At 38.2% G+C, this 16,060-nt stretch overlaps 4 protein-coding genes across 7 annotated transcripts; 3 read left to right on the top strand and 1 right to left on the bottom strand.

Moving 5' to 3' along the window:
* The first annotated feature begins 4,794 nt into the window (after window positions 1-4,794).
* Window positions 4,795-5,659, top strand: LOC137722122 (uncharacterized). The gene has a single exon (XM_068461101.2). The coding sequence runs from the start codon at window positions 4,900-4,902 to the stop codon at window positions 5,506-5,508; it is 609 nt and encodes a 202-aa protein (XP_068317202.1). The 5' UTR covers window positions 4,795-4,899; the 3' UTR covers window positions 5,509-5,659.
* An 870-nt stretch (window positions 5,660-6,529) lies between these two features.
* On the top strand, window positions 6,530-7,099 carry LOC137722121 (uncharacterized). The gene has a single exon (XM_068461100.2). The coding sequence runs from the start codon at window positions 6,530-6,532 to the stop codon at window positions 7,097-7,099; it is 570 nt and encodes a 189-aa protein (XP_068317201.2).
* Window positions 7,100-11,216: 4,117 nt separating this feature from the next.
* Window positions 11,217-15,598, bottom strand: LOC137723196 (cyclin-dependent protein kinase inhibitor SMR11). Of its 4 annotated transcripts, none has more exons than XR_015961794.1 (3): window positions 15,358-15,598; window positions 14,132-14,935; window positions 11,217-11,721 (listed from the first exon to the last, which is right to left on the bottom strand). XR_015961794.1 is itself a non-coding variant. In XM_068462367.2 (2 exons), exon 2 carries the CDS (start codon window positions 14,911-14,913, stop codon window positions 14,182-14,184), a length of 732 nt encoding a protein of 243 aa, XP_068318468.2. In that variant the 5' UTR covers window positions 14,914-14,935; window positions 15,358-15,597; the 3' UTR covers window positions 13,827-14,181. The 4 variants fall into 4 exon arrangements, 1 of the variants encoding a protein (XP_068318468.2); XR_015961795.1 differs by having other exon boundaries at window positions 11,217-11,718; XR_015961793.1 differs by lacking the exon at window positions 11,217-11,721 and adding an exon at window positions 13,117-13,524.
* Window positions 11,711-13,147, top strand: LOC137722120 (uncharacterized). The gene has a single exon (XM_068461099.2). The coding sequence runs from the start codon at window positions 12,304-12,306 to the stop codon at window positions 12,910-12,912; it is 609 nt and encodes a 202-aa protein (XP_068317200.2). The 5' UTR covers window positions 11,711-12,303; the 3' UTR covers window positions 12,913-13,147.
* Window positions 15,599-16,060: the final 462 nt, after the last annotated feature.

Below are 16,060 nucleotides of genomic sequence, written 5' to 3'. Positions count from 1 at the left end.
CAGTTTTTGTGACATTTTAAGTAGTTAGATAAAACAATCTTCTGTGGGAAAGACCCTTATTTTCATATGCTACAATTGACAAATCTTAGTGTTAATAAGGAAAATCAATAGGACATTTGTGTGCTACTTTGTGGTGTGTTTTTAATCCTATCAACGCCGCCGCGGATGGAGGTCGGTCGCTCCGACCCGCTGGAAAATTCAACTATTTCTAAAAACTACCAAATTTTACAGGGTTGTAGATCTCAATGAATGGAGTAAGTTTCATATCTGCTGTCAAGTCCAATTTGGCCGGGAAACACCTCAAATTGGCCACGAACCGCTGGAAACCCTTGTTTTTGGGTGTCATTGATTCGACTCCAAAACAACTCTGATGCCCCAACCAATGCATGGGCTTTGTTCCAGGCCTCAAGGGGAGTCTACTAGTAGTGGTAATTCAATGATATCATTTCACAATTTGGTGAATTTCGAACAATCACCACGCACCCACCGGTGTGTTTTTCCCAATTTTTCAGGTCAAATCTCATGATTTTTGGGGTGTAATAGGAAGAGGGAAGTTTATGGAGAGTTTCCCAAGTGGTGGTTTGATGGGATTCGCTGGAAAAAGGGTTAAAATCCGTCGGAAATGGCAAGAACACCAACCAGGTCGGGTCGCCCCTTTCGCAAGTCAGGGGTCCCCCGCACCCCCCTTTCTCTCATTTTCCTTCCTTTCTTTCCTCTTCCTTTCCCTCATTTCTATTCTTTTTCTTTCAATCTCAGCCGTCCATCATTTATTTTCCTTTCATCACAGCCACACACGTGGCACAACTTACTGCTCCAGATTTCTAGAGTCTTCTAAATGGAATTAAAATTACCAATATATCACTAACTTTAAACGTTAATAACTTCTTCGTTATAACTCCGTTTCACGAACGGTTTACACCTACGTGTTTGTGATATCGAGCTATATTCAAAAATATAAATTGTGACCTCAAAAGGTCTATAGATTTTAATTAATTAATTCTTGAGCATCAAACTTCATAACTAGTTTAATTTAAAACTAAATGCAAGTAAATTAATATAATGCCTCGAAAAAAAAAAACATAAAATCTCAATAATCCAAATACGTAGATTATAATAATTTCCGGAACAAAATTTTAAAATTACCCAATTCTATTTCCATAACCCTAAATCGATTTATTTTCGATTTTCCTCCGTATATTCATATATTTAAAATTTTAGGGTATTACATTTTCATTATAATTGTCAAGATATATTTTAAATGTATTGTGCAAAGAGAAACTTTTTCTTTACCATACATGTCCTAAAAAGTTATGTTTTTTGTTTCCATTTTGCGTAAAGTAATGATTTAAATAGACAGAAATATATGAAGCTTTCAACTAATTTTTGTTTTCTTTTTCTACACAGTAATATGTGTCATTTTGCAGTGATTATGGCTATGTGTTGATTAGCTTGTTCTCCATTGTATAGGGTGAAAAAATTTTCTATGAGCTCTGTCAAGCAACGGATGGGGAAAAAGATCCTCATTGTTTAATGTTAACATTTCCTATTGCACCAGTGAGATATGTTTCCTATCGAGTTAGCTTAATGTGAATGCCTCTAATTTATATATGAACATTATATAATTGTCAAATATTTAAAAGTCAAGTTTGTATGCTAACATGATTAGGTTACGTTTTCACATTGAATTGGGGTGTTCAACATTAGAAGTTCTTTTCTCAAGTCTCAAAATTTAGCAAATGAAGAAAACAAAAGGCCGAAAGCAAAAAGCCACCTCTTCCATTGTTATTACCTTCCATTTTCTTCAAGGCTCACTGCTAACAGAAAATCTATGGCAAGAATACAACTTCCCCCCTTCCTTTTTCTTCAAGCCTTGGCAAATGGGTCTACAACTAATGAGTGTGTAAACGCATCAAAAGTTTTGAGAGTAACATGAATTGTATGTGGTTTCAAAAACTCGGATTTATGAAAATTGAAAGAGAACGAAAAATTAAAACATAAATTACCAAAAGAAAAACAGAAATGAAAGAAAACCGGTAACCATTGGAGTTGAGGATTCTAAAAATGAAAGAAATGAACCTAGAGATGCATATGAACTTGGAACTGGAACTTAACGCAAGTATAAAAGAGCACAGGTTCATATTACAATTTTGAGTCATCAAAGAAACAAAGTGAAGGCAACAATTCATACACAATTGAAAAAGATTGTTTAAAAGGGGAAGAGAATGAAAATGTAAACATGAATTAGTAATCCAATGGAATTTTTTATTTTTAGGGAAGAATTTGTTTTGAAAGATCGGATCCTCACAAATTTCTGTCACTGGCTCACCCTTTTCTTTTCATTACTAGGAATACACTTTCCCCACCTTCCCTTTTGTCGGAGACCCAACAAATAGGTCTGCAACCAAAAATGGATGCATAAATCTTCACAATACATTCCAAAGGATTTAGTTTATGTTTCTATCAATTATTTTGCTCAATTTCAAATGGTACTTAGCTTAATTATTGAACTAAGAAGGCACACAACACACCACTCCATTACAAAATTGGAAAAAGAAAAGTGAGAAATATTCAAGGAATCTATTCCAACTATCTCTGAATCACATCACACAGCACAAAGCACACCACTCGAATCCAACTAAAATATTGAGCATTCAAGGAATCTGAACTCATACATGATTACTAACTTATTTTCCACTCAGCCAAATATGTGGTAAATTGAAAAAAAAATATCCAAAAGTTAAAAGTTGTACTGAAAAGCTGAAACATGCAAGGAGGGTTTTTGAGATAGATGAAGAGAAGTTAAGGAAGGCTTTTGAGACAGAAGATGAAGACGACATAGTAGGATAAAAAAAAAAATATCGTGCACATTCATTGCCGTTCATCTCATGCTTCTGAAAGTTAACATGCCAACTAAACCTTTCATATTACATTTTGCAAGTAATTTTAGCATAAATTGTAAAGGAATTGATGTCGATGGAATGAAGACTCTTCTAATTAACTTCCAACCAAAACAATGGGAGTGTAATTAAGTTGTTGAATGAGGTAAAAAAACATCAGATAAATGTTCTGATAACTATTTGCATGTATAACATAGGTGGCCATTCATAAAATGCAAACACATTTGGAAAGTGCCAACGCTAAGGTTAGGGGAAATTTTGGAATGATTGGTTTGGTGGGTCGGGATCTGTTGTGCCAGCCATCCCCCCTACTAGTGCAAGTGACATTAAAGTAAGTAAAAAGAGGGGGAGGAATGAGGTGCCAACTGAAATAATTGAGGTTAAGCAGGAGGAGTTGATGGAGAATCGGCCAAGAGAAGACCATGCTAAGTTAACAGGAATAGACTTTGGACATTCTTATTAGGTATCAACGCTATGTCCTTGTTTTTTTTGGTGATCTTTTAGTTCTATCAATTGAAAGTGATTTATATCTTTTGACTTTTGCGTTAACACCTTTTTTTTTTTCATTTATAATGTTTAGAGCTCAAGGAATTGTGTTGCTAAATTTTAATGCATAGTGAAACTGTTTGCAGTATGTTTTTATTACTATGCTATGAATTTGAGATAGATAAAGAGAAGTTAAGGAAGGCTTTTGAGGCCGAAGTTGAAGACGACACAGGAGGCTGTAGGATAAAAAAATAAAATATCATGTACAAACAAGACATATTCGTTTATCTCATGCTTCTGAAAGTTAACATGCCAACTAAACTTTTCATATTACATTTTGGAAGTAATTTTCAGCATAAATTGTAAAGGAAAGGATGTAGATGGAATGAAGACTCTTCTAATCAACTTCCAACCAAAACAGTGGGAGTGTAATTAAGTTGTTGAATGAGGTAGAAAACATCAGATAAATGTTCTAATAACTATTTGCATGTATAACATAGGAATTTGTATCATAAAATGCAAACACATTCGCAAAGTGGCAATGCTAAGGTTAAGGGAAATTTTGGAAATAAGTCGTTGCCAAAAGCAAAAGCCACCGTTTCCGCTGTTCTCACCTTTCCTTTTCTTCAAGGCTCATTGCCAACAAGACTTTTATGGCAAAAATAGACTTTCTCAACTCTCCTTTTCTTCGAGCCCCGACGAATGGGTGAACAACCAATGAGTCTATACAACCATTAAAAACCATGAAATTTTTTGTTAGTAACATGAATTGATGTGTTTTAAAAACTTTAGTCAGATTTACACAAATTTAAAGACAACGAAAAAAGAACATGTGAATCACAAAAAATAGTAATCAATTTAGTCTTTGAAAATGAATCTTTTGTACATAAATTTGGTCTTTCCGCTTTTTTTTTTTTTTTTGTTAGTGTGTTGAGATGCACATGAGTGAGAACAAGGCTTATAATTAGATACATTTTTCAATTTATCTATGCTAATAAATTTTTTTATACAATGAATTGAGAATGAGAGATTTATGCTAAAGTACACAAAAATCAACTTCACCAATAAACCCTAATCTAACCATTTAGGTTAGTTGGCTCCGAAAAAGTCTCAAAACCGACTAATACTATTTATACCTTGTTTTTGTATAACATTTTCACACCACATTAGTTGGCATTTGATAGTTTATTATTTAATAAACTAATAATTAAGAAAAACTAATTAATTAAATAATGATTGTAGTATACGAGAAGTCTTTCTTCTTCCTTTCTTTGAATTTTGCAAATTTTTCAAATAATATGGTATAGAAATGTGGTATTAAACATGAATAACATTACTTTTCTCACGACCCCATTAACACGTCTTGGAGCTTCTCTGGGCTCAAACCCCTACGTTAGCATACTCCCAACACTCCATACACTATAATATCAACCCACCACCAAAAGCTTCCACCTTTATACAAAAGGCAGTTACAAAAAGATTATCTTTTTGCAATCGAGCATTTTCAGAGAGATCAATGAAAGCCGTGTACGGTGGAGATGCTTTCCCCCCCAGCCGCTCCCGAACCTGCAGAAACGTCTGCCTCGCGGCGACAGCTGTTGTGTTGGTCGCAACCATCGTACTCGTGATCCTCTGCCTGACGGTGTTCAAAGCCAAGGATCCCACCACGACGGTCAACTCCGTCGTCTTGAAAGACCTCGACTTGGCACTCAACATTCCACGTCTCAGCGTGGACGTGAACCTGACTCTGGGCGTGGACCTATCCGTGAATAACCCGAATAAAGTCGGGTTCAAGTACAAAAACAGCACTGCGTTTTTGAACTACAGAGGGACCAACGTGGGCGAGGCCCAAATCGGGTCGGGCAAGATATTCGCGGACCGGACCAAGTCCATGAACGTGACACTGACAATAATGGCGGATCGGCTGCTGGGGAAGTCGGAGCTCTTTTCGGACGTGGTGGCCGGAACGCTGCCGTTGAACACTTTGACCAAAGTCTCCGGAGAAGTCAGCGTTTTGGGGATTTTTAAGATTCATGTCGTTTCGACCTCCTCCTGCGACTTCAGTGTCGATGTCGGTAACATCACTGTCGGACAGCAACACTGCACATACAAGATAAAACTATGATTTTTGTTTTTGGCTTGCCCTCGGATTTTCTTATTTTCTGGATTTTTATGGTCTGTCTGCTTGTGCGATCTGAATTTACTGATTTGCCACTCTTGTAGTGTATTTTGAATTATTTGCTACATGACATTTCCCAAAACATTTTATTGTATGAGTCTTGGATTTCTGCTGATTCTAATGGTGTTGCGATTAAATATATTTCATTTCATTTCTTCGAGAGAAATGTTAAGATGAGTCGTGCTGGTGCAGGGACTAATCTTAGGCATTCGTATTTGTGAAACTATAAAGTACGAGTGTGACTATTCACGCTTGTTGAATTTATAAAAATAAGTATAAACTGTCAGAATCAACCTTATACGACGTACGACTCACCCTATCAATAATTGTCATTCCTTTAATTTCTTCATGTTAAACCAAGTCTGTGAAATAATGAAACAATCCGCTCCAAAATTGCTCATAACTCATAAGAGTTCTGACCAGATGTGCAACATCACTTCTCTGTTTCAAGTTGTAAACTTAATTTTCCGATGTGGGATTTCATATTTTGAACATAAATTGCATTTCTCAACTCAAATCCCAAACTCTTCTTTTGGTTGACCAAATAAAATCTTAAAGGGACCAAACAAGAAAAACTTTGAGATCTTCATAAAATGAGATAATTATATGAGCTCATTCCTTCCTGCATGACATGCAGTTGTTTCTTATAGCTAATAAGTTCACAACTTTTTCACCCTGCTACATTGACACATCGGGCACGATATTTACCCGTCTCTTCAATAGTGTCTTCTAGCTCGATTGGCTTGAAATTGTTTAAGCACGCTCAGATTGATCGTCGATATAAGCATGCTGAATCCAAGATATGGTGGGATTTGAGAATTTAATGACAGGGGGAGAGGTCGAGCATGCCGATTTAAGAAAGACATGCAAGCGAATTGAGAGAAGTATATAAAAGTAAAGGGTTCAAACCATAGGATGCAGGTAAACCAAAGTCGCCCTGAAAATATAGCAAGAACAAGAACAAAGTATGGAGCTATCCAAGCTAAAAACGATGCTGAAACAAAAGCTGGTACTCGCCTCCCTGGCAGCGATCGTAGTTCTTGTGGCCATAATTTTTTTTATAATGCTGATCATAGAGCTTACGAATTACAAGCCGAAGGACCCCATAACCCTGGTGGATGCACTGGTCTTAAGAAACCTAGAAATTTCTCACCATGCGCCTAAACTCATCACTATGGTAATGTCTCTCTCTATCAAGAACGGCAACAAGGTGGCCTTCAAGCCCACCAAGGGCACTGCAATCTTGTTCTACAAGGGCGTGAACGTCGGTGAGGCTGCTATAGAGGTAGGAAAGGTAGCGCCGGGAGCCACCATAAGCACGAATGTCACGCTCACCGCTTTGGCTGATCGTTTGATGGGCAACCGCGCTGTTAGTTATGATATGCTGGCGGGTAGCATGGCTTTCAACACTTTCACCAAAGTCCCCGGCAAAGTGAAAATCTTTGGAATGGATAAGGTTGCTGTGACCTCCACCAACTTGTGCGGTTTTGACATCGATATCCGTAGCAAGACTGTTGGGGACTATAGGTGCACATAGACTCACAAAAGTTACAATCCCTTTTGTAGTTCTCGTGTCAAGACATGTTTTTATTAGTGTTCCAATTTATTCTTGTTCTTCAAATTTGATCTACAAATAATTGTAGTATTGAGTTGTCGTACTTCACATCAAATAAGATTATAAGATCATTTTCTCTTATAGTAGTCTCTGCATTGTTACATCGAACACAACTTTTACGTTTCCCTTTGATAGCACCTTAAACTTTTTAAGCATACGCAACCATACTATATTTTGGGGAAGTAGCAGTTTAAACAGAATGTGAAGGTGACGAGCACCACTATTATGATCAACTGGCCTAGTGTATTGTTGATCCTAAAAACTACCAAGCCTACGTGGCACGCAGACCGAGTAACTAATAAGTTAACTACGTCCTTCAGTTATGTGCAGGGCATGCCAACTTGTAGGCCAAGCTTGGCCGGGGAGTAAAATGTGTTGATGCGTTGGATGCACTGCTAACTTCTGCGTCTTGCGATTGCGGCTGAGAAAGGAACACGTCTCGACCTTTGGGTTCTAGAGCTTGAAGGCAAGGATGCTAGTTCTGCGAAGTTCACAAATCGTCAGCACCAGGTTCAGTCACGATGATTATATTCGTGAGAGTATAAGCACGTCGAACTGACACCAGACTATACGGACACAAATACTCGAAAGAGATGTATGTCTTGATGGTAAATGTTGTTCGGCCATCGGAATGCCAAACTCTGAAACTTACTTGCAAGTATCCAATCATAAAACAACTCAACGTTCAATGTGCCAAGCCTAGTAATCTGTCACACCTCACTTCGCCGAGAAGGCTAATGATATGACCTTTGCCAACAAGGATTTGGAAATCCTTCTCGACCGAGATTTGGATAAATAACCAATCGGCCTCGAAGCAGTGCTGTCTATCCAAACTGAATGTGCTCTTCGGTCGACTGATTCTACGGCTCCAGTGATGTCTATCCAAACTGAAGATGTTGCTTGTTGCCTTCACAGTGCTATTTATCCAAACTGAAGATGTGTTGGCGGGAAGAAAGGGGAGAAGGATAAAATCTCATAGTTGTTGAGAAGCTTTGCGCAGGGCAATTTGTGTGTTGAATTGGGGGGCTTTTGAATGATGCACTCCCTTCTCTATTTATAGTAGCAAACCCCCTCATAACTGAGCAAAAATTATACTCAGATTAGAACTCCTCATCCTAATATAATTAGCTCTCGGCCAATTCTAACTCCAATAGGACTTTGAGCCAAGCTCTTTAACAAACCAGATTCATCTCCTAGGTCTTAGCCTTAAAGACTCCTTGGTACACTAGGTTTTGAATACCCCACTTTTATGTAAACCAATCCCCCTCATGATAGGATTTGGCCGATCCTCACTGGATGGCCCATGATGACTGAATGGCTCATGATAATTTTAGAAGATTATTGGGCTGAGAGCGGCTCTAAGCTCGGCCTAAAGTAATATTTTGGGCCCAAACACGTACGTATATGCTACATCAATGAGATTTAAGCATGCTGCTCAGTTCAAGCTACAGTTAGAGTTGAATGATTTAATAACAAATTAGGGATGAAGGGCATGCAGAAGTTTAGGAAGACATGCAACGAAGAAGAGATAAATTAAGCATTTAAGTTAATATGTCTTTTCATGAAGAGGCCCCAAAAAAGATGTTCATAGTATGCAAGAAGTGATTGTAAAACAAAATTGTCCGACTCATAAACATAGCCCTGGCAGTGGCCTCCATTCTTGTTGTAATATCTGCTACAATACTGATCTTATTCATGACGGTGTACATGGAAACAGCCCCCTAATTATGGTGGATTCCGTGGCCTTAAGACATCTAGGTTAGTCTCGAAGTGAATCTATCCGTCCTGAACCATAACAATGTGGCCTTCAAGTATGCCAACAGCACGGCATAGTTGCCGTACAGGAGCGTGGTGGTGGGAAAGGCTCTTATAGAGGCAGGAGTGGTATAAAGGGGTGCGAACAAATTCATTAATTTAACTTCACTATTAATTTGGCTGATCGTTTTGCACGCAAAATCCAAGCGAATAGTTCGTTCAGATATGTGTTGGCTGGTACCTTGCAGTTCAACATGTACATCAAAATCTCTGGCAGGTTAAACTCTGCTCAAATTGTTCAAATATTCATGTGGACGTGGTCTCTACCAGCTCCTGCAATTTTAACGTCAACGTCTGTATCAAAACTGTTCGAAAGAAGCACTGCACAAAGAAAACAAAATTCTAGTTTTATATGATTTGTTTACTCGTGCCAGTTACCTAAATCTATAATCTTCGAGTTTCTTAAGATTTTGAATATATTTTGTGACATTGGTATTGCTTCTTTGCTGCATTATACAAGTTACAAGGAAAAACATAATTCCATCACATAAGACAAAACAAAAGGTGGAAGTATCGCATTCTAACCAACACCGCAAGTAACAGCAAACTTGTGTCATGCGCCATTTTTCACACACCAACAAAATTCATTAGATTGGTTCGGTTTTGGTTTTTTTTCTTCTTCTTAATTATCCTTGAAACCAAATGATCAATTTTATTTTGCTGTGAATTGTGGCAGGTCTAATGTATGCAGATAGCACAATTGGCAAAGTTTTCAGTTTTGCAGGTTTGAACTTCGTAGTCTAATTTATTTCATTGAATTGCCGCTTTGAAGAAAACGGATAAGATTCGGTGCTTTTTCCTAACATATGGATACTTTCGGCCGAATTATATTGTTTACTAGCCCAAACAACATTTTAAGCTTTGAGGAGCTTTTCTTCTAAACAAAATAAATGAATAACTTTGAGAATATCGCTTTTATCGTTTTATAATCAGTTTTAAAATATACCCAAAACTCTTCAGTGGTTTCTAATTTTGTAGGCTTTAAAGATGTTGTTTTATTTTCTTCTCTTTGCCAAGGTTAGTTAAATTCGTCCATTCTATAAAGTATGATCACAATGTGTATCTGTGTGCTACAATAAACGATCTGATATCAATTGTTAAGATTCGAACAACACAATTTATCCTATAAAACTACCTTGTAGAAGAATAGTGCATACAAACTTTAAAACCATACGATGTGCTATTTTCGAGCATGATACATAGAAGTCTAAGTACCAGTTTGGTACAGCTGAAATTATAAAAAAAAGCAGCTATGAAAAAAAGTTGGGGTGTAAAATGTTCTGGTAAATGTAAAAATAAGTGTTTTTTTTCAAACTTTCAGCCAAAATAAGCAGAAAAATGGAAGTAGCATTTTGCTGCTTCTCAAAACCAATTTTTTTTCAAAGTAGGCGGATGAATAGTAAAGTTCAATGAAACTTTCTTAAACCCAATTATACCCTCTTTCTCCATCTCGCTTCCCTCATCGTATCAAATCATCGAATCCGATTGTTTGAGAGGACAAGGTCCTTTAGTGAGTCAAGTTCGGCACTTGATACAAGCTGAAGATATCCGGGATGAAGGAATGACTGTTGATTACCAAGGTCGAATTCAGAGAGTTCCATTTCACTGACACGGTCGAATTCAGAGAACTCCATTCACTGACACAGAGAGACAGCTCGTGAAAACCCAGGTCGAATTCATCATGAGCCCGAAGCATGCGGATTCGAACATCAATTTCTTCTCCGGTGACTGAGACAAGACGGAGGAAAAAGAACCCAGATGGGAATTCTCCGTCTTCGTGCTGAAATCCGTCCCGAATATGTACATCAAGGAGGACGGTGGTGCTCGGGTTCGACGCATTTTTCAACGCCATAACGGGTCTGAACGGATCGGGCAAGTCCAACATCCTCGACTCCATCTGCTTTGTCTTGGGAATTACCAATTTGCAGCAAGTTCGCGCCACCAACCTCCAGGAGCTCGTCTACAGGCAGGGCCAGGGCGGAATAACCAAGGCCACCGTCTCCATAGTCTTCGACAATTTTGACTGCGCCCGTAGTCCCCTCGGATACGAGGCCCATTCTGAAATCACTGTCACCCGTCAGGTATTTCTGGTTTTAACAATTGGGTCTCGTTCGATTTTGCTGATTGGGAAGGGGAGAGACTAGAGGGTTGGAGGGGAGGGATTTGGATCTTGAGCTGCGACCCGAAAATGATGAAGATTGAAGATGAAATTATAAATAATAAATAAAATAAATTATTATATCACATTTAACATTAGGCCTTTTTAGTCATTTAACATAATTACAGTAGTTTACATAAAGTTTACCAAACACTTAAACATCGTTTGTTTTGTTAAAAGCACTTTTACAATAAAAATTTACCAAACACTTAACTATTTTATTTTACAGCTGATTATTTTTACATCACAGTAAAAACAATTTTTTTAAAAAGCACAGTAATACCAAACTAGTCTCAAATTGCTTAGGTGGATTTTGTTGCAAAATGCACTCTCTGCCCCAAAAGTCCTCCTTGCTTAGGTGGATTTTGTTGCAAAATGCACTCTCTGCCCCAAAAGTCCTCCTTGCTTACGTGAAATCTGCACATATTATGCAATGTGAATCAATGCATGACATGCGCTTGTCGTTTTTCATGTCAAATAAGATCGTGTCTGAAGTTTTCCCTCTCTTTGCTTTGACCACAATCTTTACCCTTGTCTTTAATCTCGCCTTAAAAGTCTTTAAGATATGCTGCTGTTACAACAAATGACGGTTAGATTTCAGTAATTTGATAACAAATTAAGAGGATTGCATGCACAAATTAAGGAAAACATGCGAAGGAAATGAGAGAAATTAAGCAAAATACTAAAATTCCATCAAAAGGGGTTTTGATAAAACTGCAAAACAGAAAATTTGGTATGTTGATTTGATATCGGTTAGTCGGTTAAGCATGTTGGTCAAGACAGAACATTATGTTATTATTTTTACCTGATTTTAAAATCTCTCTCTCTATGTACTTTTAAAAAGATAAACTATTAAATATGTTAGGCAAAATATACGTTCGAATCCTTTCTCTGTAAATTAAAGTTATAAAGTAAAACATAGGTGGTGTGGGGAGCAATTTAAAGATGGTGTCCCGAGGAAAGCTGAAGTTAGTTGTTCAATACAGTTCAAAGTTGTGTTAGCTGACCGTTGGATTTGAGCATTAAATCAAAAGTCCCAAACCCCAACCACCTTGGAACCCTAAATATTCTTCTCTCTATAAGTCACTCTCCCTCTCTCACCCTCTCCTGATCTCTCTCTTGTGCGCTCTCTCTCATAAAAGAATATCACACCATGCCAGAAAATAGCATCCACAACAAACCCAACAAGCGAAAACGCTCGTGTCTTATTGCCATTGGTGCTATCCTATTCTTGATCTTCCTACTCTTCATCATCGCCCTGATTCTTGCCCTAACCGTTTTTAAGCCCAAACAGCCAAAAACCGAAATCCACTCCGCCTCCGTGGACGGTGTGGCTCCTCGCATCACCTTCCCAGCTGTCCGGATCGAACTCAACATTACCCTCTACCTGACGATCAATGTCGAGAATCAAAACCACGCAAGCTTCAGGCACGGCGAGGGAAAGACTTTGCTTCTTTACCAAGGCACACAGGTTGGGGATGCAAACTTGTACCCGGGTAACATCCCTGCGAGGGGCAACGCCATGCTGCCCTGCCGGCTTACTTTACAGGCGGACAAGCTGGCGAACGACATGAGCAAATTGATCAGTGATGTGATGGGGGGTGAGATTATGGTCGAAACGAAAACAAGGATTCCAGGTAGGGTTACGTTCTTGGGGTTCATCAAGAAGCACGCTGTAGCGATTTCAGAATGCCAACTGACAATTGGGTTTCCGGACATGAAGGTGAAGAGCCAAGATTGCAAGAGCAAGGCCAAGTTGTGAGTTGTGTGAGTTTTTATTGCTTTGCTTTTGCTTCTCAATGATTCCTGAGAAGAAGGTGCACTGTAGCAAAAACACGGAGAGAATAGCATGTAAATTTGTAGGGTTTTAATCAGAGGGAGTTAATTAGGACGAATTTTAGGATAAAAGTTTTACAATTTTTTTTATCTTAATCATAGAATTTGATGTACGAAAACAGAATAAAAATATATGGAAATTCGTTTAGATTTTGGTTATATTATATTTGATGTGCCAACGTTCTGATTAGTGACTTCACGGGCACAACTTGGTTTGCTGCATACACAATCTGCTGTGCTGGAAAGCATAATACGACATAAGATTCATAAGCAGGCACAAGCCTTTCTAGTTTCTAAAGCTTACCCACCAGCCTGTACATACAACACTCGTGCGAACTTTCTGTCCATGACCTCAAAAGTTTATAAAACAGAAAGGGAATCTGGATGCCAAAGTAGTGACGGTATTCCACGCGTGTCACACACTGCCATGTGCTTTCATGTGGCCACATGGTACTACAGTCTATATGATTGGTTTGGTATATCGTCACCCTTACGTTTCTGTTGTAAGTTATTTCTCCTACTTTCAATGCTCCTCCATCTACATTGGATTTTAAGGAGAATATATGATTTACCAAAATAAGATTTCCTCAGTATGTAAACAGAAAAGAAAATATAAACTCAGATCTATTTCATTTGAAAGAACAAGTGTTCTTCTTAGGAACAACACCACCCAAATATTCATGTGAAAACAATGCCTCATAGAGGTTTGTTTCTATTCAAATAGAAGCCAAAAGCAACAAACAAAAACCATAATTTTAGTCACAGGACATTAAACATGATTTCTTAAAGTTATCATCCAACAACATTTAAAGTGAAAAATACGCAGACAAACATTCCCACTCATGAAAATATAACTCCAAATCCTAAAGCGCAGAGATTTCGAGCATATGGAAATTGATAAGAAAACCATTGAACATGAATAAGTTCAGTACATGATCAATGAGGTTGGAAGAATTTTCTGTTTCATTTCTTCCCTGTGTCTAAAATTCTGACTTAAACCAAAAGAGCACGAGTCGATACTAACTTAATATCAAAACGATGTCTTTCCCTGTGTCTAAACGCATAAATAATGTCAACAACTACTATACAATGCTAGCACTACTGTGTATAATCTAGGTAAGCTGTTGGAATTTGGAAAGAAGTACCAGAATTCTTGCAAATTCACCGCCACGTAACCCGCATGAGTCAATTGGAGTTAGAACTCGAGCTTTCTGATTAACCGCATATCGATGTTCCTTGACTTCCCTGATGGCCTCAGGGGTGCCCCAGGACACGTTTCAGCTGCTCCAGTTTGACGCGGTTCTGGACGAGGTGTTACGCAGTCATCAGAAACGCAATCTTTCCTCGAGCGGTCAGCAATAGCTCCCTCAGTTTGCTCTGACACGATAGCTTCCAATAGGTTTTTATACACAGCTTCAAACATTTCTTCATCCGAAATGGATTCCACATCAGTCAAAACCTCGTCTTCTGAAATTTGGACGGGAGAATCAAAGTTAAGCTGACGAGCAACCATGCCCCTGCACTTGCTGACATATTTTTTGCACTGTGGCGCCTTAAGCAGGTCTTCCCGAGCAGGGGCAAAAGGATCGAAGACATCATCCACCGGTGTCCTGGGGCTGCTATCATCAGAACAACCAAATGGGTCGTCCCCATTTCGGATACCATTCGGATTCAAGCAAGTTACATTGGATGATTTCTTGCAAACAGAGGGCGGAGATTTCAAACCAACAGGTAAGTCACCGTTCTCTCGGACTGCATTAGGAGTAACAGGCTCTAGAGAAGCCACCCCATTTGCAACCAATTCAACCGGTGGTTCTGCAGCGTCCTTATGAAGCCCCAAAACACTAGCTTTATCCGATTTTTCCACAGTTTTCGGAGGTTGCAGTTTGCATTCTTCCAGTCCATTGGTACAACCTCCAGAACCCATTAATCCAAACAAAGGGTAGTAGCTGAAATGGTAAATTAATTATTAAAATTAGAATTTGGCAGCAAAATTCAGATAAAACCCATGTCAAAGAATCGAAATTTACATTAAAAACTGGTGAAAAAAAATAACAGAAATCGATAAATTAATGGGTTGCAGAGAAGTTATTAAAGAAATTAAATCTAAAAAGATAAACCATATGCTCTGAACATGATACACAATTAACGATTATCTAACATGAAAATTAAAGATTAGAACTTTGAATTAAACTCCTAATGAAAACTCAAGATTTCAATCTTCCCAGCCAAAAAAGTAACCGGGCAACCCTGATTTCAAGAAACTAATAAACAAATAAATAAAAACCCAGAACAGCAGCCAAGTAAGACTCATCGAGTTTCCAGTTCAGAACAAAAACGAGTAAAAGTAGACAGAGAAAGTTGGAGTAACCTGAGAAAGAGGAGAGAGAGAGAGCAGAGAGTTGGAGAACAGAAGAAGCAGTTGGAGCAGCCGCAAGCAGAAGAGAGAGTGGTTTGTGAAATGTGAACTGAGTCAGTGTGTCGTTTTTGTTTCCAGTTTGGTGCTTTGGTTCTTCCGGTTAGATCTGAGTGGCTCGACTCGTTCTTCTTAAAACTTACATAGGAGTCCGTACCCACTTTCCTCGCAACTCACTCCCCCCACCTCATTTTTGGCGGTTTGCAAGACTCACTCCTTGAGCATTCCTTTTTTGCCTAATAATAAAATGTGAAAATTGTAACAATGGTTTTTAAATTTGAATCTAATTAGAGAAATAATTTTTAACTAAAAATTCATGATCATTTGTCTTTTAACTCATCAAAACGTGCAGCTAAAGCAGTTATGTTAGAAGGACTATTACTAAAGTTGAGTTAAAGTTGAAAGACCATTGCTCCAGTTGAGTTAAAATTGAAGGACTATTTCTCTTGTTGGGTTAAAGTTGAGGGACCCTTACTACAATTTTTCTCATTAATTTTTCATATTTACCCCTCGATTCAGTCTCATGTGTGTGACATGTGACTCATTTTGGCAGAAGTTCTAACATAGTTGATAAAAATGACCATAATTGCATGTTTTAAGAAGTTAAGGGACCAATGGTCATGGATTTTTAGTGAGAGACCATTACTCTAATTATATT

Source organism: Pyrus communis, chromosome 4 (assembly GCF_041283825.1).
Source record: "Pyrus communis isolate YQ-2024b chromosome 4, ASM4128382v1, whole genome shotgun sequence".
Classification (NCBI taxonomy): Eukaryota; Viridiplantae; Streptophyta; class Magnoliopsida; order Rosales; family Rosaceae; genus Pyrus; species Pyrus communis.
This window is presented reverse-complemented; position numbering and strand designations above follow the sequence as displayed.

What these genes read in the sequence shown, in the direction of transcription:
- LOC137722122 (XM_068461101.2), top strand. Translation starts at nt 4,900, where the DNA reads ATGAAAGCCGTGTACGGTGGAGATGCTTTCCCCCCCAGCCGCTCCCGA.
- LOC137722121 (XM_068461100.2), top strand. Translation starts at nt 6,530, where the DNA reads ATGGAGCTATCCAAGCTAAAAACGATGCTGAAACAAAAGCTGGTACTC.
- LOC137722120 (XM_068461099.2), top strand. Translation starts at nt 12,304, where the DNA reads ATGCCAGAAAATAGCATCCACAACAAACCCAACAAGCGAAAACGCTCG.
- LOC137723196 (XM_068462367.2), bottom strand. Translation starts at nt 14,913, where the DNA reads ATGGGTTCTGGAGGTTGTACCAATGGACTGGAAGAATGCAAACTGCAA.